The sequence below is a fragment of the Staurois parvus genome, unplaced genomic scaffold, assembly GCF_062004578.1.
Source record: "Staurois parvus isolate SC_StPar_1 unplaced genomic scaffold, SC_StPar_1.0 ptg000548l, whole genome shotgun sequence".
Taxonomy (NCBI): domain Eukaryota; kingdom Metazoa; phylum Chordata; class Amphibia; order Anura; family Ranidae; genus Staurois; species Staurois parvus.
Window position 1 is genome coordinate 10,786,445 of NW_028318344.1, and position 22,717 is coordinate 10,809,161.

General features: G+C 41.1%; 1 protein-coding gene across 1 annotated transcript; it reads right to left on the reverse strand.

Annotated features, from left to right (window-relative positions):
- Positions 1-204: 204 nt before the first annotated feature.
- FGF21 (fibroblast growth factor 21) lies at positions 205-8,294 on the reverse strand. The gene is made up of 3 exons (XM_089690931.1): positions 7,799-8,294; positions 3,969-4,072; positions 205-2,659 (listed from the first exon to the last, which is right to left on the reverse strand). The coding sequence occupies exons 1-3, from the start codon at positions 8,043-8,045 to the stop codon at positions 2,363-2,365; spliced, it is 648 nt and encodes a 215-aa protein (XP_089547057.1). The 5' UTR covers positions 8,046-8,294; the 3' UTR covers positions 205-2,362.
- Between the last annotated feature and the right edge of the window lie 14,423 nt (positions 8,295-22,717).

The window sequence follows — 22,717 nt, forward strand, 5'->3', positions numbered from 1 at the left end:
TATGCTAAAGGACAAAAGTGGTTAGAAGGCAAAAATCTAACATTGTGGAAAGAAACTGAAGCATTCCAAGGAAATGAAAACAAAGAACTTACAATCTTCATGGGAAGAGTGCCCTGGTGGAATTAAACCCAGAATCCTGTGGTGCCCAACACGTACCTTTTTACAACACGTTGCTTTTTTAAAAACGTTTGCGTCAAGAGAGGCTTTTTTGATAAATCAATGTACATTTTTATTTAAATAAATAGTAGTGCAACTGTACATCAATAATAAATACAAATTTAAAATTACACAGTGGCAAAATGCAAATAAATAAATATTACAAATAAATAAATAAAATATGCATTAATAAAACTTTGAAAGTCTTTTCACCTTTTTAGCAGTGAGGGGTTGATTTACTAAAGGTAAATAAGCTGTTCATTTTGCAAGGGAATTTTCAATCTTCAAGGGAATCTTCCCTAGCTTAATGAAAGGGGTGAAAGTTCACTTTACCAAAAATACCCTATGGAGTGCAAGGAAAATTTAGGAAAAAACTGTATCTTTGTTGCATATAATTGGATGATAGAAGTTATCAAAGCTTCACCTCATTCACTAAGCTAAAGGAATTCCCTTGCAAAGTGAACATTCATTTACAAATCAAACTGCTTATTTGCCTTTACTAAATCAACCCCACTATATTCCCCTTTTGCAGTTCAGGCTTACACAGCTAACCCATATACATACATACAATTATTTACAATTTGAGTTGTCACAAAATTTGTGTTGTCTGGAGTGATAGTCATACAGGCTTAGTCAATATAGCACATTTTTATTGATTTGGAGCATTTAGGAGAATAAGGTTCATTGTGTTTTGCAGATTGTGGTTTTCCTTAATGAATAAGTTCTTTATTGTTCAGTGACCATGTTGTATTTTTTCTGATATAGAGCTATGTATTAAACATTTTCATATGCGTCTAAGTTCTTTAAGTGGCTGTATAAAGGAAGGTATTGCTGCACAACAGGAATGACCATACAACATTGACACCATGTAAGGTGTGAGAATGATTGCACTGGGAGATGATTTTTGTCCGATAGAAAGGTTATCTGAAAAATCAGATACTTTTGTGTATGGCTATCATTAAGTCTGCTATGAAACATACTCAGTGTCCTAAACTGGTTATACATGTAAAAGATTCTCCTGTTCAGCTTAGCAGTTGTCCTACTTCTCTGCTGTCAGAATATGTGAATAGTGAATACTTTTGATTAGCTTAAATCACTGTTTGCCTGACCTTTTTTAAACCCAAGTCCACTAATTTCTCAATCAAAGTTTTTCTATCTAGATGGTGTCAGCAGGCCTCGAACTTCGAACTGCGCATGACTAGCTTTTGTCTGCATTAAAGGCCAAATCTAGTCAAAACTTTTATTAGTTCAGTATTGTAGTAATGTGGGGAAAATGTTGTTCCCCATTGGGGGTTTTTACTCACATCATGTCCTGAAGATGGGGGCATGTTTATTAAATTGCAATTAATGGCAGTTCAGCCATAAGCTCTTTCAAAAATGAAAATCCTTTGTATTTAGGCACATAAAATATACAGATTGGCTAAACCAGATAACTGCACAACCATGTTCAAGCTCTTTCAAGTCAAACTGAACACACAAGCGCACACACAGACACACACACACGACAAACTTTTAAATCACATTTGTCATTGTGTTCTCTTAGTAACCATTATGTCTATACTACATTAGATAAAGTACTGGACATGCCCGTATGAACTAACCACCATTACCTTTAGAACCATATATAAACTATAGAATGGGCATGCACAAATAGATAATTATGTCTAAAAATAAAGAATAGGAATGTGATTGGCATGGTGCACACAAGCCATCTAAGCCATGACATGTATTATTATTAAGCTGTGATTGGTCCAGTACTGAGGAGACACAAAGTAGCTTTCAACAGGTTAGGTGGAATTTGCAGACATTGCCTCCAGTGTATACCAAGTGCACTAACATCAAACCAAAATGTGTTTTTCAAATATTAATGGTCTTTGTGTACTTTGACATTTCATTTGTTTTCCAGTTACTATGCTGAGTCTTTCATGACCTTTGAAGTTTTGACCTGTTTGGTGCAATGAATTTCTTTACTACTGCCTATATATAGCAGGTTGTGATCTATTAAATCACTTACTTTAAATGTGCTTGTATACATAGTATGCTGCTGTAGAATGTAGATGTCCTTTCTTCACATATAAGTCCTTAATAATTACGCCATTTCCCTGAAAATAGGTGAGAAAGCTGCTAAGTCATGAAGCATTACTTTGCCCATGAACCAAAGCTAAAAACAGTTTTAAATAAATAAACCTCTAAGTATAGTACATGTCTATTTCTTTGAGTCCAGACTTGGGCTGAAGATGTTGGATTGATGGATCATTTTAAAAGGATCTTCACCTAAGTCGTCTCCTGGTCGGTGTTCATAAGAATGGTCTACAGCATGGAGGTCCTCTAAGGGTATTGTGTTTTTAAGTGGCATAAATCGTGCCATCTGTCCTCCTGAAGGGTGGCCTCCTCTGGGAGGTGAAAGAGTAAGCTGAGCAGGATATTTCTCAGAGAAATAGAAATTATATCCGTCTGCTAGTGGCACTTCTCGGAAGTTGCATTCATCTTCTTTATAAATGATCTACAGAAAACACAGTAATTAGGGGAATGGTATATGAATACTTGTAAGTTCCTTATTTAGAACTTATTTGTTCAATATTGTATTAAAAAATCACGCATTACTTAAATGGTAAAAGTCAACTTATCGCTATCAGTGATGTTCAGGTCCACAGTGGATATCCAATAAACTTTATTGTAATCAAGGTTAAAAAAACATGCCATTAAGATAAGTCGTCATTGCCAGAAGTCACATGAACACATGTTAAATACACATCCTATGCAGTATCATTATTACACATGCTATACAGCTTTAGATTTACAGTAACATCCCACAACGTCATGGGTCAAACACTCTGAGGTTTGCCCATTTCAAAGATCACTGTTGATAATATAGAATTTCCTTTATCTTAAAGTATAAAACAAGTTCAATGACCCATCTACAAACTCTTTGTGGTAGGTTGCAAAGATATGTTTGGTTGCTTTTGTAAGAGAGCAAGTGATCAGCTCATCTGGCTGTGCACTAATCAATGCTAACAGTCAGGGCCGGTGCTATCATTAAGCAGCTCATGCATTTTGACCAACTTTCCCTTAGTTGTAAGGTCAGTCATAAGCTATGACTAAGGTCAGGAATGGCCAAAGGCATCAGAAGGGGAGACCCTTCTTTTAACTTCATATGCTTCAATAAAGACTATCTGCATTTGTATCATTTGCTGCCTTTTTGGAGATTTGCATGTTTATGTGATCTAATCCTTTTAAAAAGTGGTTGAAAGTGGCTAAAAATTGGTGTGTGTGGCCAGTTAGAATGGAGTTATCTTAATGGACGTTACCCTTTTTTCTGTTCTGCTTACTATATTACTGTGCAATTTACAAAAGGTCTCCAAAATTACATGTTTACAAAGTTCGAAGAATACAGCAATGCTAGCAAATTAAATACAGCCACCTTTCTTGGGTTTGGAAGGAATTTTTGCCCTTTTCTGGATCAACACTGAATTTGTTAAAGGCTGAATTTAACAATTCTGCTTATTTTCACTATGGGTTATTACAATTAGGCATCAGTTTTCAGTAATGAGTTAGTGATCTTTAGTAATGAACTTTGCAAAATGTCATGAAAGGTACAATGCTGAGCAGAGCAGAGTTGAGCAGAGCAGAGCAAGGCAGACCAAACTAGATAATAGCCAGGTTCCAATGTCAATATTTTTATTTGAAATCTTCTAGTCTTTGCCAAAGCATTTTGTCACTCATCTGAAGGTGCATAACCATGCTTTCATGCCTGATATATAATGTATTGATCAAAAACATGCCAATTTTAAATATATATAATAGAGACTTACAGATCCATATAAGTGGTGCCTGGAGTCCATGCAAAGGTAGCGAGTGCTTTTCTTTCCCCGAATCACCAAGATGCTTGGCTTTACTGCTTTGATTTCCAGCAGGCCTGAAAATGTATCATTATTATTTTTATTAGTATGCAGTCTTTTCTGCAAGGAATGATAACTGTATAATTGTAAGCTGCAGACTCAGAAGCTCTTAAAGTTTATCTCAAGCCAACACATTTTTTTAGTGCTAAGAAATGTGGTCAGGTTCTTTTTTAAAGAAAAAACTGAGGTCGGGTTCTTTTTTTTTGCAGTCTGTTTCATTAGATAGATTCACCCTCATTATTTTCCTAAGGACTATTCTGACCGAGACAGAAAATAATGGCAAATCCAATATTTAATGGATGTCACCAGGAGGCGATGGAAAACTTTCAATGGGGACATCCCTCCCCATTTGGAGAATAAACTTCAAGCCATTTTAACCATTACCTACTCTACACAAAATGTAGAGAAAAAGTCAAATAATTATTTTAAACTGCCCACAGTGACCTTTATACATTAAAGGAAATTGTCAAGCTATGACTATGGGAGCTGTTATTGCCAACTTGGTTTTAAAAGGTGGAAGCTCTTGGGCTGTTGTCTTTAATGTTGCTTCAGTGCTTAGTGGGTCATTAATTGAGGACAAACATACAGGTCCAGAGTCCTTACTTAACTGGTTGTACACTTGCTTTTGGTCAGCAACTCACTATCAAGTCCAGAAAATGCAGCTTTAAAAACTGAGTTGGTAATGGCAGCTCCCTTATTCCTACCATATTAGTTTACCCTCTAACAGGTACGCTGACAAACTTTGCTAAAACATGTTACATCATTAGATCAGTGTGCTGTCACACAGACAAGTACTTTTTTCAAGTTGATAAACTCTCTTTATATGAACAAAGACTTGTTGAAAGTTAAGTCATTTTGCCAATGAGAGTTTTATCTCAAGCAAATAAAAATATCGAATTTTGGCATAATAGGTACTCTTCAAAATCTTACTAAACATGTTTGCATTGGTTTAGAGTTTTCATGTAAATACTCTTTTTTTAGCACTGTAATGCATTATGTAATACCTCATGATGCAATGCTGTAGAACTGCTGATAACGTGGTAAGTGCTTTCATAAATACAATTGTTCTATATAAGGTACACTGAGGGCTCACTCGTGCAGATAATCAGCGACCTTCAAAGTTATATTTTCTCTTACTTCCCATGTGCTGGTTTAATTTTAGCTTAATCAGCACATTTGAAATATTCATGTAACTGTTTATCATGCAATCATGATGTCTTTCTGTGTTCAAATGTAGGAATCTTAAATGTACTAAAAGCCTAACTGCAAATTATAGATGAAAATGTAATTATCAAGTTTTGAGGATACTATTGTAGGTCATGTGCAAAGTGCAGTGACTTGTACAAATCAGCAAAGCAGAATTTCATGGATCTCTCTGTGTGGCCAGTTTTACAATAATATAGTGTGACTTGTATGTTTTGTTTTAGGGTGACTGCATTTTTTTTAATCAACTGTGCTTTAAATAGTAACAGATATCTTTTAAAGGGATGCAGCTATTGATTGCCCATTAATGGTAGCCTTTTCCTCCATAGGACTATGGTCCACCAATGAGCCTCAGAGCCATTTTTGTTTTATGCTTTTTATACAGAATTCTGCTTTGATGTGTGCAGACCTTACTACTACTGGCAAACAAATTTCATAGTCCACGAACTTAACAATGCACTTTTTGCTCACAGTTGATGCACATTTCGTGCTATCATAACATCTGTCTAAAGATTCTATCAGCAAGGAAACATTTTCTATAAACACCACTTTGGGTCATGAATTTATTGTTTTTTGTCAAATATTTGTGGAAGTGTTAAAAAATAGCCACCAGACCACAAGGTGAAAAAAATCATCCCATGGGGTTTCAGTGGGAATTTTCCCATAACCATGAGAGATTTCTTCTCACACCTCGCTGTGTCTGAAGAACAAGAAGTAAGGGGAGATCTTTCCAGTGGGATATAAACTGCCAAAAAACTTGGTTGGTTAAATTATTCAAAAAATTTAAAAAGTTTGGGCTATGGACACACTTTAACCAATAGGAAGTGACAAAGCAAAATGCTTCTGGTATTGGTAAACTGGGATTTGATTGGTTGCTACTGTATTCTATTTGTATATGTCCATCAACATTATTGAATAGAAATATAGTACATTATCCAATGACACTTATAAAAGGGTTGCCAATCCATACACCATACCGCTCATCATACACCATACTGCTCATCAGACAGATCCATAATGAACAAGCATTGATGTTGAACTTCAGCCATTCATAATAAAAGTATATTTTAATTGTAACAGCTAGTTAAAACTATCAGCTAGTTTAAAGCCATGAAGTGTTGCCAACATGTTTATATTTGTAGGTGAATATATATGATCTGCTACAAAAGTATGCTAGAATACATAAAACAACATACATCAAGCTGTGAGCAGAGCAGGTCTGCTGATAATCTGTTTTGTGTTCTTTTTTTAAACTTTGTTAATGTATTGCAGGGTTTTTTTTGGCACTGGCAATGGCTACAACTGAGAGCTTAATTCACAGAAAAATGTTAATACCATGAATGCACTGTCATCGTGAATAGGAGAAATATGAATACAGACTGACACTTTAGTTGTTTTTTTGCTTTACAACCATCACTGCAAAATGTTTAAAGTGTCAGTACACCCCAAAGCTGAAATATAAGTGGATACTTGTGAAATGACTCACCCATCAACTCCTTGAGGTTGATTTACTAAAGGCAGATATACTGTGCACTGCAAGTGCAGTTGCTCCAGAGCTTAATAAATGAGGTAAAGGTTCACTTTGTTAAGAATACCCAATCACGTGCAAGAAAAAAAAAAAAAACAGCATTTTTACTTGCATGTGATTGGAGGATAGAAATCAGCAGAGCTTCCACTCATTTCAGAGCTTCCCCTCGGACCTAGAGTAACTGCACTTGCAGTGCACAGACTATTTGCCTTTAGCAAATCAACTCCTTGTGCTTTAGCATCAAGAATTCCTACTGGTATTAGCAACTACTCCCCATCCCAGTGGAGTCTCACTCCTTATGCTGCATTTGCTGCAGTGAAAGAAAATCAAATATGGAAAAATCCAATCATAATGACTGTAGCAAGTGGACCTTGAAAGTCATGGGCAGAGGTTAGCCAGTTCTGCATCAACCCAAAATGAAAGGCATAGTAACCAGAACAGGAACTAAGGGGAAATTCCCTTTGTGGCTACAAAGATTGCAGCAAACACCTTATGAAGGATCTAACCATTTCCCACCCTATCCAGAACAACAGACGTTTTTGCTGGAGTTCCACTTTAGGATTTTTAGAGCTTGCCCTATATGTATTTACATTGCAATGATAATTACTATCTGAACTACAATCATTTTTTGCATTTAATTTCCTCTTTCATGGCATTAAAACCTAAAGAAGAAAAAAATCAATTTGTTTACCACACAAGCTGAAAATTCATAGAAAATAAATACAATTTCCATCCTGTCCAATCCCCTGATTATTTTAATAATCTTAGAAATTCAACTAAATATTAGTTTCTATATATTTATTTCTTATATTAGAAGATCATGATTATTAGACTATTTAACTACTGGTGTGAAGGCATATTCTATTGGTAATATAGCACAATGAGTAATGATGTGCAGTACCCCAGATTACCTACACAGATTTCAGCTTTTCCTGGAGAAGACAGAATAGGGGCCAGAATGGATAGATTAATGGAAATAATAATAATAACAGTTGGATTTGAGTATACTTACTGTATACGTTTTTGTCTTTGGTTCCGCTGACTTCTCCCTCTGAAGTGATCTGAAGATGTAGGTGAGTGTGCTCATTATCTGTATAGAGGTGTCTTAGTCGTACCTGGTCTGAGTACCCCAAAACAGGATTATCATCTCTAATAGGACTGGCTAGCACCCTAATAGAACTACACAGTGCCCAGACCAACAAGCACAGTCCTCCTCCTGCAGACTTCTGGGTAAAAATATTAGGCTGTCTTCTTAGCATCTTCTTGCAGTGAATATGCAATAAAAAATGTGAAAGAATGCTTCCCAGATAAAATATATATAGAGATAAATAGTACAAATGCAGAAATGTATTATTCCAGTTATAATAAAAAGTTCTTAATTTAAAAAGATAAATAATAGTTCTGTTTAAGAAGTCACCTTTCTAGTAATAGAAGCTCCTGTGCTCAGAAGCTACCTGGTTCTTAGTTCAGACTCACGTTTCTAATGACAAAATGAAGAAGAGGAGACGAATTTATACTCTTTGGTCTTTAACCCTTAACACCAGTTTTTCTCTGAGTAATAACTTTTTTTTGCCCCCCCCCATCCTAGATCTGAGTCATTAGGCATGTGAACGAATTCATTTTAAGCAGCTATTTACTTACTTCCTAGCTGGGGGAAGGACAATACTGTAAACATTTTTTCATGTTTCCGACCAGAGATTACCAGGTCTGGGGTTACAAAATGATGCAACAAGAGAGTGATATAAACTGCCTTGTGTGTGTTTGGGGAAAAGGAGAGGAGGAGGGATAGGCATGTCTCCCATTAACCCTTTCTCTACTGCATAGCTGAATATATTATTTTTGTTAAAAGATTTTTTTTTTTAATTAATTTTATTAAATTCTGCATAGATGAGCAATTGCAGTTATTGGAGTGGTGCTATGAAAGCAAATAGGTAAAAATGTGTTACTCTTACTTTATTTCAACTTTTGTCTTTCAAGTGCATTTTTGTAGAAAACTTGTACTCCTTAACAAATACAGGCATGTCTATTTATGTACTGCAGGTGAACAGTGCACTAATCTGTACTAGACATAAATCACTGCTTGAACCAAACACAACGCAGAAGTGCCTGATTACCAAAGGAGGAAAAAAGACAAGTGATTTAACACAAATTACATAAATCCATCTTTTAATTAACCTCTTAAAGGAAACATCTACAGAAAGAAATAAGTAGGCTGCCATAGCTAACCTTCTAAAAAATGATAGTTGCCTGGCTTTCTCTGGTTTCATAATACTCACTAATCCAGGTATGCAGCAACTGAAGTCAGAACTCCAGATCTGCATCACTCCTCTAAAGTCTCCAAAAACAAAACAAAACAAAACAGGTGTTTAAGTAGAGGTACTCCTAATGGTGACCAAACAGTAGGGTACTCCTGATGGTGACCAAACATAATGCTCCATATCATGCAGAGCTCTGAGGAAGGGTACATGTCCCCCAAAACGTGTCAGCCTTCCAACTGTGTGGTACAGAGCCAGATGACATCACCTTCAGCTGGAGCTGTTATATGATACTCCTGTTGTTACTTTTGTTAGTAGGCAATTGTTTTTTGCTATTTCACAGGGTTCGTTATGTTTTTTGATAGTCGTATGGTGGTAATGCACTAGGCATTTACACCCTCCTGTGTGTGTGTTTCCACATTTGCATACTTGTTCTGAGTTAATCAGAAAGTTATGGCTCTCCACCTGATAGAGAGATCAGCAACAGCAGGGTTTTTTTCAGTGGGAATGTGGGGGAAAGCAGTTCTGGCATCTGCAGCACTGAAAGTATGTAATAGCAAGGCGTGCTGGACCTAATATTGCTGGTGGGGGATCTATTGTTGCTAGGGGCCATATGTTACGGGGGGGTCTTTTTTTGCAGGGAAGGATCTATTGTTGAGGGAGGGGTTCTATTATTGCTGGCTGGAGATCTGTTGTTGCTGCTGAGATTCTATTGTTCTTGGGTAGATCTACCATTGCTGGGGGCCTATTGTTGTTGTTCCTGGCTTCAGGGAATCAATTTTACTGCTTTTTTTGTTATCATTAATAATTTCCATACAAATGACTTAGCACCACAAAATGAAACATGGTTCTGTATTATATAAAAGGGGCAATGCGGCATGCCTGAAACACTGGGAGTTGCAGTTCGAGGCTGCAATCCTGTATGGACAGAATCAGTTCTCTGGACTAAAGGTCACACAAGACCCTGTGTGAGCAGGAGGAGCCTGAGGGAGTTTTTTATTAAATTGCCTGGGAAAGCCAGCTGTCTTGGCACTGTGAGAGTTCGAGCATCCAGACCTTTTGGAGCAAGCGGGGGGAGACAAGGCCTTCCAAGAAAGTCTTGGTGTGGACAGGAGAGTGCTGGTATCTGTCCATCTGGTCCACCTTGCGAGGATACCGCTGAGTGCTCACATGACCATCTGTTGTTTGTTGTCCAAGTTACAGCCACACCAGAACCAGACTGAAGGGTCCCTTCTATTTCAAAATTTTATCACCATGACGGGGAGTTGGCGAGAGAGCTGCTGGCCCATCATGTACTGTTATACTGTTAGCAGTAGATGAACCTCTGAGAGCAGGACAACCTTAGCATCCAACCTGTGTTCATCCATAGCAATCAAGTACTCTGCCGCACTCAAAGCCCGTACCGCACCACTACCAACCTAGGACTTTGGTCATATTGAATCATTATTTTTACCTTCAGCCTGCTACTATTCCACCTTGCACTGAACTGAGCTGCACCTGTTGTCATCTTACTATTTGCAGGATTGTAGGACTATCATAAGTGCACCAATGCACAGTTATAGGGCCCCAACGTAAGCCAGGAGAAGACTAACTCAAAGGACTGCCTGTACCATTAGTCTCACAGGTCTCACCCCCCCTTTTTACATTCCTCTATCTTTGCTAATGTTGATTCTAATTTAACTGTGCTTACCCAGTCAGTTTAGGCCTAGAACCACCATCACTAGTGCCCATTGGTAGTATAGCTCTGGTATTGTTAGATAAACCCTCACTGCTGCACATCTTCGATTTTTTGGATGGTATTGCTGCTGTTTATGCTGGTCTGGATAGCCTATGCCCCTTTGTATCTAGCACTCAGGGTTAGCCATCCTTGATGCCACAGTGTTATTATAAATGTTAACTTTCATGTATTAACACCATTGATTAATTATATATTAAGATTATCTTTGCTAACTGGTTTGGTTTCTGCTTTTGGTATAGCACTATTGGTGGGTAATAGGAATTATTTGCTGTGCTTCACTGTGTTTATCTGCTTTTGCACTCAACCCGGTGTGTCAGAGGGGCTGAGGCCCTTGGGAAGGTGGAAGCAAAGAACAGTGGACCCTTCTACTCAGTGGATCCTACAGGAGTAGCGGTACATATATATGCTATTATATTATGCCATTCATGACCAGATAGTTTTGCATATTTGGCCACATGTTAACCTCTTGCCATCTGCACTGTATATATTAAAGTATTTAGCTGTGGCTTAAAGAATTCCTGGATAAACCTAACTAGTCTTAAAAGTGCTCTGCCCCCCCCCCCCCCCAACGCCTATGCTGACTAACCGATGTAATAAAGATGTATATACTTACCTATACCTATACCGCTGTGCTTCATTCATGTGATCCCCTGTGTCAGTCAGTGTCGGCTGCAGGGGAGAGGAGGGAGCGGCAGCAATGAATGAGCCAAAGATGTCAATGGGTGATGTCATGGCCCCATGCTTTACCATCCATTGTCGAGTGCTCTCTCCTCTCCCCTTCGGCTGCTGCTGGCTGTCCCAGGGTAGATCAAGTGATCGAAATTAAGCAGGCATGTTAAAAATAGATAAGCATACAGATCTTTCTTACACAGGTTAATCAACATGCAGTAGGTGTTTGGGGGGGGGGGGCATTTTAAAGACTAGTTAGGTTTATCCTGGAATTCTACTTAAAATCCTTTAACACTTTTGCTGCTGTCCCATAAATGTTACAGGGGTGGCAGTGTTGGTATGTGAATGTACAGTAAGTGTAATGTGATACACTTATGGGAGATGAGGTGCAGACATAGGGCTCCTCATCTAGAGCAAGCACTCTACCACATCACACTAATCTGTTAAAGCATGGAGGCAGGGGTACACATGTGAGGCCCTGGCTACGTGGTTGGAAATCAAACCCATGACCCATTTACTGCAAGGCAGACATGCTAACTGCTAAGCCGCTAAGCTATACTGAGTGTATTTTCTATTGAAAATGTAGATTTGATTAACAGTAGCACAAACACTGTTTGCCTTAAAAAATGCAACTACCATCTTTCTATGGGGTCTCTGGTTTCAGAAAGTATATAATGTTTTATGGTTTAAAGTGCAATTTTAAGTTCAAAATGTATGTGTTTGCAAAATGTAAAAATGTACAGCCTCAGCCTGCTGATGCCACTGCAGCCTGAAATTGACAATGTGCCCGTTAACACTATAACTGTATGATACAGTTAGTATTGATTAAAAAAATAAAAAGTTACAATATTTAATAAAATATATACATTATTTTTGCCTTTAGATTTTGCTCCATTTGTCAGTCTATACTAAAAACATAAACAGGTAATTTCGTTTAAAAAGTTTACTACATAAAAACTTTAGATGTTCTTAAAAAACACTGTGGGGGGAACATAGACACACAGAGGCGGCTCCAGAGTGAGCACACATGAGTGCCCCCAGAGCAAGCAGCTTGCTCTGGGGGCACTCAGAACAGGGGAGGAGCCAGGAGCTCTGGCTCCTGTACAATACGCTTTATGCTGCAGCAGACTTGAAGAGTGAGCTATATGTATTTTCTGTATATCTTGTATATTTTTTGTGTCATTTACATATTATACAGACTCACTCTAGGGATCTCTGTAGAAAATAAAAATGTATGTACTCCCCCTTCTGTTCGATGTAATGTAATAAAAGAAACAACTAGTCTTGGAATTCTTTTAGTTTGGAGATTGAGCCCATTAAGTAATTTCATTCATATTTCTTTTCTGGGAGTCAAGCTTTTGACATGGCCCTGGATGTGATTGGGTGACCTCAGTGTGGGATCTCTGTGACTCCCCTCCATGAAAAATCTGGTATGGGACGCTGGTTGGTGATATTGGTGGACATTAAGAAAAGTTTTTTACCTATTGGTGGTTTGTAAAGACTAACAATAGGATTGTATGTAATTTATTTACAGGTGAAACTCGAAAAATTAGAATATCGTGCAAAAGTTAATTTATTTCAGTAATGCAACTTAAAAGGTGAAACTAATATATGAGATAGACTCATTACATGCAAAGCAAGATAGTTCAAGCCGTGATTTGTCATAATTGTGATAATTATGGCTTACAGCTCATGAAAACCCCAAATCCACAATCTCAGAAAATTAGAATATTGTGGAAAGGTGCAATATTCTCGGCTCAAAGTGTCCCACTCTAATCAGCTAATTAAGCCATAACACCTGCAAAGGGTTCCTGAGCCTTTAAATGGTCTCTCAGTCTGGTTCAGTAGGAATTACAATCATGGGAAAGACTGCTGACCTGACAGTTGTGCAGAAAACCATCACTGACACCCTCCATAAGGAGGGAAAGCCTCAAAAGGTAATTGCAAAAGAAGTTGGATGTTCCCAAAGTGCTGTATCAAAGCACATTAATAGAAAGTTATGTGGAAAAGTGTGGAAGAAAAAGGTGCACAAGCAGCAGGGATGACCGCAGCCTGGAGACGATTGTCAGGAAAAGGCCATTCAAAAGTGTTGGGGACTTTCACAAGGAGTGGACTGAGGCTGGAGTCAGTGCATCAAGAGCCACCACACACAGACGGATTCTGGACATGGGCTTCAAATGTCGTATTCCTCTTGGCAAGCCACTCCTGAAGAACAAACAATGTCAGAAGCGTCTTACCTGGCTAAAGAAAAACAGACCTGGTCTGTTGCTCAGTGGTCCAAAGTCCTCTTTTCTGATGAGAGCAACTTTTGCATCTCATTTGGAAACCAAGGACCCAGAGTATGGAGGGAGAATGGAGAGGCACACACTGCAAGATGCTTGAAGTCCAGTGTGAAGTTTCCACAGTCTGTGTTGATTTGGGGAGCCATGTCATCTGCTGGTGTTGGTCCACTGTGCTTTATTAAGTCCAGGGTCAACGCAGCCGTCTACCAGGAGATTTTGGTGCACTTCATGCTTCCTTCCTGACTTCATTTTCCAGCAGGACTTGGCACCTGCCCACACTGCCAAAAGCACCAAAACCTGGTTCAATGACCGTGGGATTACTGTGCTTGATTGGCCAGCAAACTCGCCTGACCTGAACCCCATAGAGAATCTATGGGGCATTGCCAAGAGAAAGATGAGAGACATGAGACCGAACAATGCAGAAGAGCTGAAGGCTGCTATTGAAGCATCTTGGTCTTCCATAACACCTCAGCAGTGCCACAGGCTGATAGCTTCCATGCCACACCACATTGAGGCAGTAATTGCTGCAAAAGGGGCCCAAACCAAGTACTGAGTACATATGCATGCTTATACTTTTCAGAGGTCCGATATTGTTCTATGTACAATCCTTGTTTTATTGATTGCATGTAATATTCTAATTTTCTGAGATTTTGGATTTGGGGTTTTCATGAGCTGTAAGCCATAATCATCACAATTATGACAAATCACGGCTTGAACTATCTTGCTTTGCATGTAATGAGTCTATCTCATATATTATTTTCACCTTTTAAGTTGCATTACTGAAATAAATTAACTTTTACACGATATTCTAATTTTTCGAGTTTCACCTGTATATATGAAGATGTAATTCTATTGCCTTAGATATACATATATTGATTCTCTTTGTTTTCTATGGCATTTATAGAGCTCTTCCTAGCCATCCTTTTGCTTCAGCTTACCCATGATGAAAGACACTGTTCTGAAACGCGTCAGCTACTTCAACTCAAGAAACACTCCTTTTCCTTTCTTTTCAACCAGTTGAAGTAGGATTCATATTTATATCAAGCTTGTATTACCTACTCAGCCGTCTCATATATACTAATACTATGTTGTTTTTAACTGTATGTGTTCTGTGTTATGGCTTAATGCCTTTTATTTTTTTGCAATAAAAAAGATGTTATTCTTTTTACTTTGGGTTGTGTTGCCTAAATTGCCCCATTATATGCTAAAGGGAAAAATCTTTGTCTATATTTCCTGGGGTGTTGGCAACAATATAGTGGTTCTACAAACGGAATACACCATTAGACAGCGAGCAGACTACAAGAAAGGGCCAGCACATTGGGCCTTGATTACAGGGGACTTAATAAGGATCAGCTGGTCCAGATGCTGGAGAAAGCCAGCCAACAGGAAGAGTCGTGTACAGACAATGGCCAAGCATTTTCTAGGGAAGATGAACTAGAACTCTCCAGTACAGGCAGCAAAAGCCCTTAGGTCATATGGTATGAGGAAGAGATGGTCATTCTGGGAAAGGATGCCACCACAGAAACAAGACTTGTTGCCATTGAAAAGGCACAAAAAAGACAAAAAGAGTGAGAGGCGTAAAGAGCCGAGCAGCCGCTCCTGTGCCTATCCCTGCAGTACCGGAGGACCAAGGAATCTCCAGAAAGTATTTTTTTTAGTCCTACCAAGAACATACGGGCAATGTGGAGGGGTTCTTTCAGAACTTTGAACATCAGTGTGAACTACTGAAGGGCCTGCCCTCAGACTGGACCTGCCATGTGGTAGGGCTGCTAGATGGGGAGGCTGCTGAGGCCTATCGATTGATGGATCCCCTCAAGAAAATGAGCTATGAGCTAAAAAGGGCCATACTGGACTATTACACTGTATCGCCACAGTCTTATTGGGCCCAGTTCCGGACTACCCCCTGCCTCCCACAGACCTCCTTCAAGATGTCTGTGCACAAGCTGTCCTTAGCATGTCGCTGATGGCAACCTCATCTGAGGAGATCATACAAGCATTCCTGAGGAAACCGTTCTTTTTTAAGTGTTCCCCCGAGCTCTGACAGTGGGTGCATGAACGGAAACCCACCTCCCTAGATGAAGCTGCAAACTTAGCAGATGGCACTCTCCTGAATAACCCGCAATGGAAGAAACACGCTCCTGAGGCACCCCAAGCTGCCAGGATGCCCAGCTCTGCATGTGTGTCCTATATGGCTCTCCAATACCGGATGAGCTCACGGGCAATGCTGCCCCCTCAACCCATGGTCTCACCCCATCTTGCCCCCTCACAGCGGCCTCCAAAACCTACCTGGGAAAGGCACTGTTTTAGCTGCGGACAGACTAGTCACTATCAGGCCAGCTGCCCTGCCAAGAGAAAGACTCTTGGGCCTAGCCCTACCAAGCCAGTACATTATGTGGATCTGTACCAGGCTCCTGAGGACCTACCTCAACCCCCTCTGGACTAGAGTCCCTCTCCTGCTGATAGGGACACCCCTATATTAGTCTTTGGCCTACAAAATGTTAAGGCCCTACCTCAATTCTCCAAGGAAAGCACATGCAAAAGGTCACTGTGTATGGACAAAAGGCTGTTGGATTCCGAGATTCAGGGGCATTCCTCACTATTGTGGACCCATGAGTGGTGCACCCTGGTGCTCTCCAGCCCAGCCCTAGGATAGTGATCCGATCAGCAGGGGGCACCAAGCGTTTCATCCCTCTAGCTACTATAAACCTGGACTATGGATTGGGGCCTAAATGCTGCAATGTGGGAGTAATGGGAGGACTACCTGTGGATGTTGGTTACTTCCAGTGTCACTTTGTTGGAGCCGTCACATGAAATCAAGTTCACCAGGAAGCCACCCAGAGGAACGAGGACCCCCAGCATGTAGATGGAATTTCGTTGCCTGTGGTAAGTGACTCTTCCCCTACTTTTGCCACTAGTTGGGTAACCTGGGATTGGGACCAGTTTGAAGAGTACTTATCCACTGACCCTACTCGGGCAAGCTTTCAGACCAGGATAGGGCTGACAGGTCCTAGGGCAAGCGGCCAGATAGTGCAGGAAAATGGGTTACTATACCGAACTGTAGAGGCAGCTCCCGAAGGTGGACCCTAGACTGTTGCCAAACAGCTGATAGTGGTCCAACGGTTCCAGGCCCAACTACTGCACCTTGCCTATGACATCCCCATGGCAGGGCATCAAGGAAAGCTACAGACAGAAAAGAGGTCAGCCCAGGCCTTCTATTGTCTCAAGTGGTGGCCCACTACTGTGATACATGTCAGCGCCGTGGGAGGACTGGCGGCCAACAAGCCCAACTGCAGCTCTTGCCCATCATTGAGGAGCTGTTCCAGTGGGTAAACACAAAGGGGGTATTAGCGTGTACTCGGGTGTCGGGTCACTCCCAATTATATAATACACTAGTGCCATGTCCTAGTTAACCAGACAAAAAATAGGAAAAAAAGCAAGGGGAAGAAGTGCAGATGGACTTTAGAGGCACAGAAACCATAAACACATATTAGTAAAATCACTTGTACTTTATTTTGACAATAAGTCATGACAAAAACATCTTTTAGTTTAAAAAGTCATTGTACAATGTCCCCGCAGACAATGTCCCACAGCCCAATATATTGTATGGAACAAAACCAGTAATAAGACATACTATAACCACCAGGAAGGTCCTATGGGGGAGTGAGAGACATTAAGCCCCTGGAAGAATGGCCCAACATGGTTCGCGACAACAATCGCTTCTTCAGGGGCTAAGTAGTAAAATCTAAAAAAGATATACATATTGTACATTAAATATATCAAATTACATCATATAAATATGAAAAGAATCATACAAATATATCATAAGACTTACATATAACATTAATGGTGGGCTGTGGGACATTGTCTGCGGGGACATTGTACAATGACTTTTTAAACTAAAAGATGTTTTTGTCATAACTTATTGTCAGAATAAAGTACAAGTGATTTTACTAATATGTGTTTATGGTTTATGTGCCTCTAAAGTCCATCTGCACTTCTTCCCCTTGCTTTTTCCCCCCTTTTTTTCTGTTCCTGTGGGTAGGTATTGACATTCTTGGACCCTTGGCTCGCAACAGATGAACGGGGAAGTGGTACATCCTGCCTATTGTAGACTATGATACTCATTATCCTGAAGCAGTGCCCCTATCCTGTATCACAGGAAAAATCTCAGAAGCCCTGGTTACTGATTTCATGCGTTAGCTTTCCAGTCTAAATCCTTTCAGATTAAGAAGCTCAGTTTATGTACGATCTTGTTCAGTCACTCTGGCATACCTGTGGGGTGTGGACCATCCAGACTAACCCTATTACCCCCAAACCAATGGACTGTGTGAGCATTTTAACGGGACCCTGAAGACCAAGACCAGGAGCCAGACTGGGAACGATACTTACCCCACTGCCTTTCCGCCTACTGTGAGGTACCTCAGGAGTCTACTGGGTTTTCTCCCTTTGAGCTGCTGTATGAAAGGAATGTCTGAGGCCCCCTGACCCTGCTGAGAGAATACTGGGAGGGCCAACTCCTCGATACGGGGGTGCCCTATGTCCTAGAACTGCGTGAAAGAATGAGCTAACCAGCTGAACTTGCAGCGGACCATCTCAAAGCTGATAAAACCCATTAAGTAAATAGTGCATGTTAATATGATCAAGGAATGCCATGACAGAAACCTGCCCATCCTGACCTTCTGCCCACTATCCTCTGAGGAAGACGAAGAGGCCCTACCGGATCTCCTGCAAGTCACGCGCCATGCAGCTGATGTGCACCAAGTCTCCCTGAGACTGCAGCTCAGCAAAGGACAACAGATGGCCAGGAAGGCTGTCTTGGGCCAATGCAGTTCCATTTTTTCCACCTGGCCTGGAAGGACTACGATTACCACTCACCATGTGGAGACCCTGGGAACCCAGCCCACCCAACAAGCCCCATTAAGAAAACCATGAGACAGAAACTGAACAAAATGTTGGACTTGGGGATTATCCAACCCTCCCACAGCCCATGGGCTTCACCTGTTGTTCTTGTTCCCATGAAAGATGGCAAAATTTGCTCCTGCATGGACTACCGGCGCCTCAATGATCACACAGTTAGTGATGCTGGGGCCATCCTCAGCTAGGTAAATGGGGAGAGGGAGGAGCACCGTGTGGCTTTCTTTGGCAGGAAGCTACTGGACAGGGAGGTGGACTATGCCACCATCAAGAAAGAGTGCCTGGCTATAGTATGAGCATTGAAAAAACTGCAACCTTATCTGTATGGCTGGGAGTTTACCATCCTCACTGACCACATCCCCAAACCTGGCTTAATCGAGTCTCAGGGGATACTGGCCTCTTGCTAAGGTGGAGTTTAGCCTTACCACCACACAACTGCCCTATTCAGTATCGACAGGGGAGCCAGCATCAAAATGCTGATGGTCTATCCCTTCAACAAGACCCTCAGTAAGGCAAAGTGACCCACAAGTGCCTCTAGGGGAACCTGTTCTAGGGAATCCACTGTCAGCACTTATAAAATTGAGGGGGGGGGGGTGCTGTCACAGGCACCCTGCTCTCTCACCCCCCCAATTCCTCCTTGGGTCCACAGCACAGACCTTCACCATATCCCCGCTGTCCATCTGCCCCATCCTACACCCCCGACGCTCCGCACGTAGACCGCACAGCCTCCGTGCTGGGCGCCAGGGAACTGCCCCTCTGTCAAGTTACCATCCTGTCCTCCCTGGCCGAGCACTGGGAAGTCTGCATCCCTGCTGCATCCAGGCTTGTTGCCAAGCACCCCCTCTTCTGTCTCAGCTGGCACAGCGCAGTCCTGCAATTCCCACACTCTGTGCCCACTGGGAACAAAGGCCAATCTCCCTGTGCGGAGCTGGTGTGGAGAGGCGGGGCCTGTTGTTGGGGCAACTCGATGCCAAGCTGCAGGTTGCCCAGAGATAGGAGTGTGCTTGCACTCCAGTAATAAATGCCAGAGCGAGGCCCTGGCACCAGAGTTCCCCCTGCTCTCTCTTCTCCTGACCCTGCTGCTATGCTGTGTTGTGAGGTCCTGGGCCATGGCCAGACCCCCACAGTTCCTTTCCAGGATCCCGTGTACCACAGAAGACCTCTGCCCTACTGCAGGCTCTGAGCCCTCTCTTCCCTGATGCTCCCCCTGCTGACTAATGAGTCATTAACCCTTCCCATACCAGAGTGCTGCCCAGCCTTGTTTGCCCTGTGGACTATCTGTATTTTGCTGTCCCATATTGCTGTCCTGAGGATCACTCTTCATTGCTGTGTCTACTGTTTGCCCTGTGGACTATCTCTCCATTGCTGTCCCATATTGTCGTCCTGAGGATCTCTTTTCATTGCTGTGTCTACTGTTTGTTCTGTGGACTAGTGCTCCTACTGCCTGTACCCCGAGTTCCCCAATAAAGGCCCACATGTCAGGTTCTTTGTGCTTCACAAAGAACCAGCAAACACAAATGCTCCTGCTCTTGGGGATGGACTCGATGCAGGCTACAACCACATTAAGAATGTCCTGGAACATGCACACCTTGCTGCCCTCAAATAGACCGGGGGAATCCAAATATACTGAAGGAGGAAAGAAAAAACAGAGGTCGCACAGGCCTAGTGCATTACCATAAAAAATGTTTATTAAAAAATAAAGTAGGTGTTGTACTCACAAACGACAATATAGTCAAGGCACATCATAAACAACAGCTGGGTCAACACCGCGCTGAGTAACAGTCTGCAATAGGGAGTGTAGACATCCAAAAGGCTGATGTGATTCGAGGACTTGCCTCTTCCTCAAAGCCAGTGGCTTATTTCTTATTAAACATTTTTTATGGTAATGCACTAGGCCTGTGCGCCCTCTGTTTTTTCTTTCCTCATTCTTTGTGCTTCACCACTTATGTGCTCTCTATCTGCACTCTTAGTTCATCACGACCAGTCTTTATGAATTGTATGAACTGAACTATCTAATGAGAGAGCCCAGAACCAGCCACGCACCTGTTGAATACTCATGCAGACTAAAATTGACTACCCCTTGATAATGTCCTATTGAACGAACCGCATTGGGGAGGAGTTTCTAGTGCCGTCATCATGACGCTGTTTGATCCCGGGTCGGTAGTGGCTTCACGTGTAAGCAATTTATATTGTTTGTTTTAATTGCAGAGTTTTTACATAAAATTTTAATAAATACTACACTATTGGAGACTTATTTTCTCCTGGGAAGGTTTATTTATGGCAGCCTGTTCCTATTGAGAGGTCCCTGTGAATGCAGTTACTGGGCAACATCGCACACATATTGGTATTTAATATGACACATTGGCGTTCATACTGTTGTAATGGCAGCCATCTGTTTCAGTGAGTTTTGAATTTACAGGGAAGCGGTGATGGACCTCTGAATATACTATATGAAGAGAGATCACAACTGTTATGATGGTGGATTGATTTCTTAAGATTATCACTGGGACTTAGTCTAATTTGTGTGGATTGTGTTTTGTGTTTTTCTCTTGTAATTTAGAGAATTTTTTGGATCACGTATTTGTTTATACACTCTATTACTTTGGTTGCGCTGCACTATTTGATTTTTTTTAAACTAAAATTGTAAATGTCACTTTCTGCAGTTGGACAGGAGGAGTGGTATCCCTCCTTTAAGTCATTCAGTTGTGTATATGTAACCTGAGAACCCTTTTGTTGAGGTCTGTTCACAGTACCACAGTAAGAGCCCATTCACACCGGCACGCACAGTAAAATGCAGGGTTTTACTGTGGGCAGCTGTTAGTTGAAGGTCAGGAGTGATGCACATTTAAAAGACAAGATTAGGATTTTTTTTTAAATCATACTTACCTAGTTGAATGTAGTATTGATCCTATGCTGCATCTGTCCCCACTGGTTCTAAGGGTGAGAAGTGAGCTATCAGATACCGCTGATCACTCAGTTCTCTCCCTCCACATGGAGCAGAGAGCCGGGACTGTCGGTCTCCAGCACTCTGTTCTGCCCCCCCCAATGCTCAATGGAGTGCTGGGCTGTGGGGCTGTGGAGGAGGCAGAAGCAGCTGGCTCAGGCTCCCAGTGAATCGCTGATATGTTGAGCCAGGGGACGGTCAAGGGATCTGGGTGGATTTAAGTCGGGATCTTTCCCCAGCCTGGACCGACTGAGTGATGTCAGCCGACAACGTACTTTAACCCATTGATGGCTAAAAACAGGTCACAGGAGTGCAGAACTAACTGCAGTTGTGTGATGCACAGTACAGCCAAACTGCTGCGATATGACTTTGATCTGACTTTCAGTATGATTATGTAGTGCTACTTGAATGCACCTTGGATGCAACATAGACAAGATTTTTATATTCTATGGGGCCAAAATCGCACTGGACTCTCACTAGTAATACAGGAACCTTTTCCAAAATCACTCCCAGTCGCATTGATGTTGACAGACACCATTGAAAACAATGTGATTTCTCTTGTCATGTGATTCTGTGTAACTCAGGTTGTATTTGAAATCGCATCAGTGTGAACCCGACCTAAATGATAACTGAGACTCTGGAGAAACAGACTCACACTTGCCACCTGCTGGCTGGAAAAGGTTTACTATGAAATTTGTGAATGTAATATTTTATATTTACTGGACTGAAAAGAAATTTAAAAAAAATGTTTTTACTCCTGAACATACTGTATATAGAATATATATATATATATATATATATATATATATATATATATATAATTCCCGCACAGTGCTTTCACTCAACAATCATTCATTTTTCTAACTGAATTTTATTGTGAATGTGTGAATCTGGGTGAAAGTTGTATGGAATCTTGGATGAAAGCAATGGTGCGTGGAAATATACAACTTAGCCCCAAACACAACTGACCTGACAGACCCAACCCAGACAATACCATACTGCATTCTTTAACATGTAACCATTTTCATTAATACATAAAGTATCTTAAAAATTCTAAAACTTTACCTCCTCCTCCACCACCACCACCACCAGTTAGGTCCTGAACTTTCATTGTTGTTAGAAAATTATA

Bases quoted from the DNA above. Each gene is read 5' to 3' on its own strand.
- FGF21 (XM_089690931.1), bottom strand. From the start codon at position 8,045: ATGCTAAGAAGACAGCCTAATATTTTTACCCAGAAGTCTGCAGGAGGA. The intron at 4,073-7,798 runs GTAAGTATACTC...ATACATTTTCAG, and splicing joins CAAAGACAAAAACGTATACA to GCCTGCTGGAAATCAAAGCA. The intron at 2,660-3,968 runs GTAAGTCTCTAT...TGTTTTCTGTAG, and splicing joins GGCACCACTTATATGGATCT to ATCATTTATAAAGAAGATGA.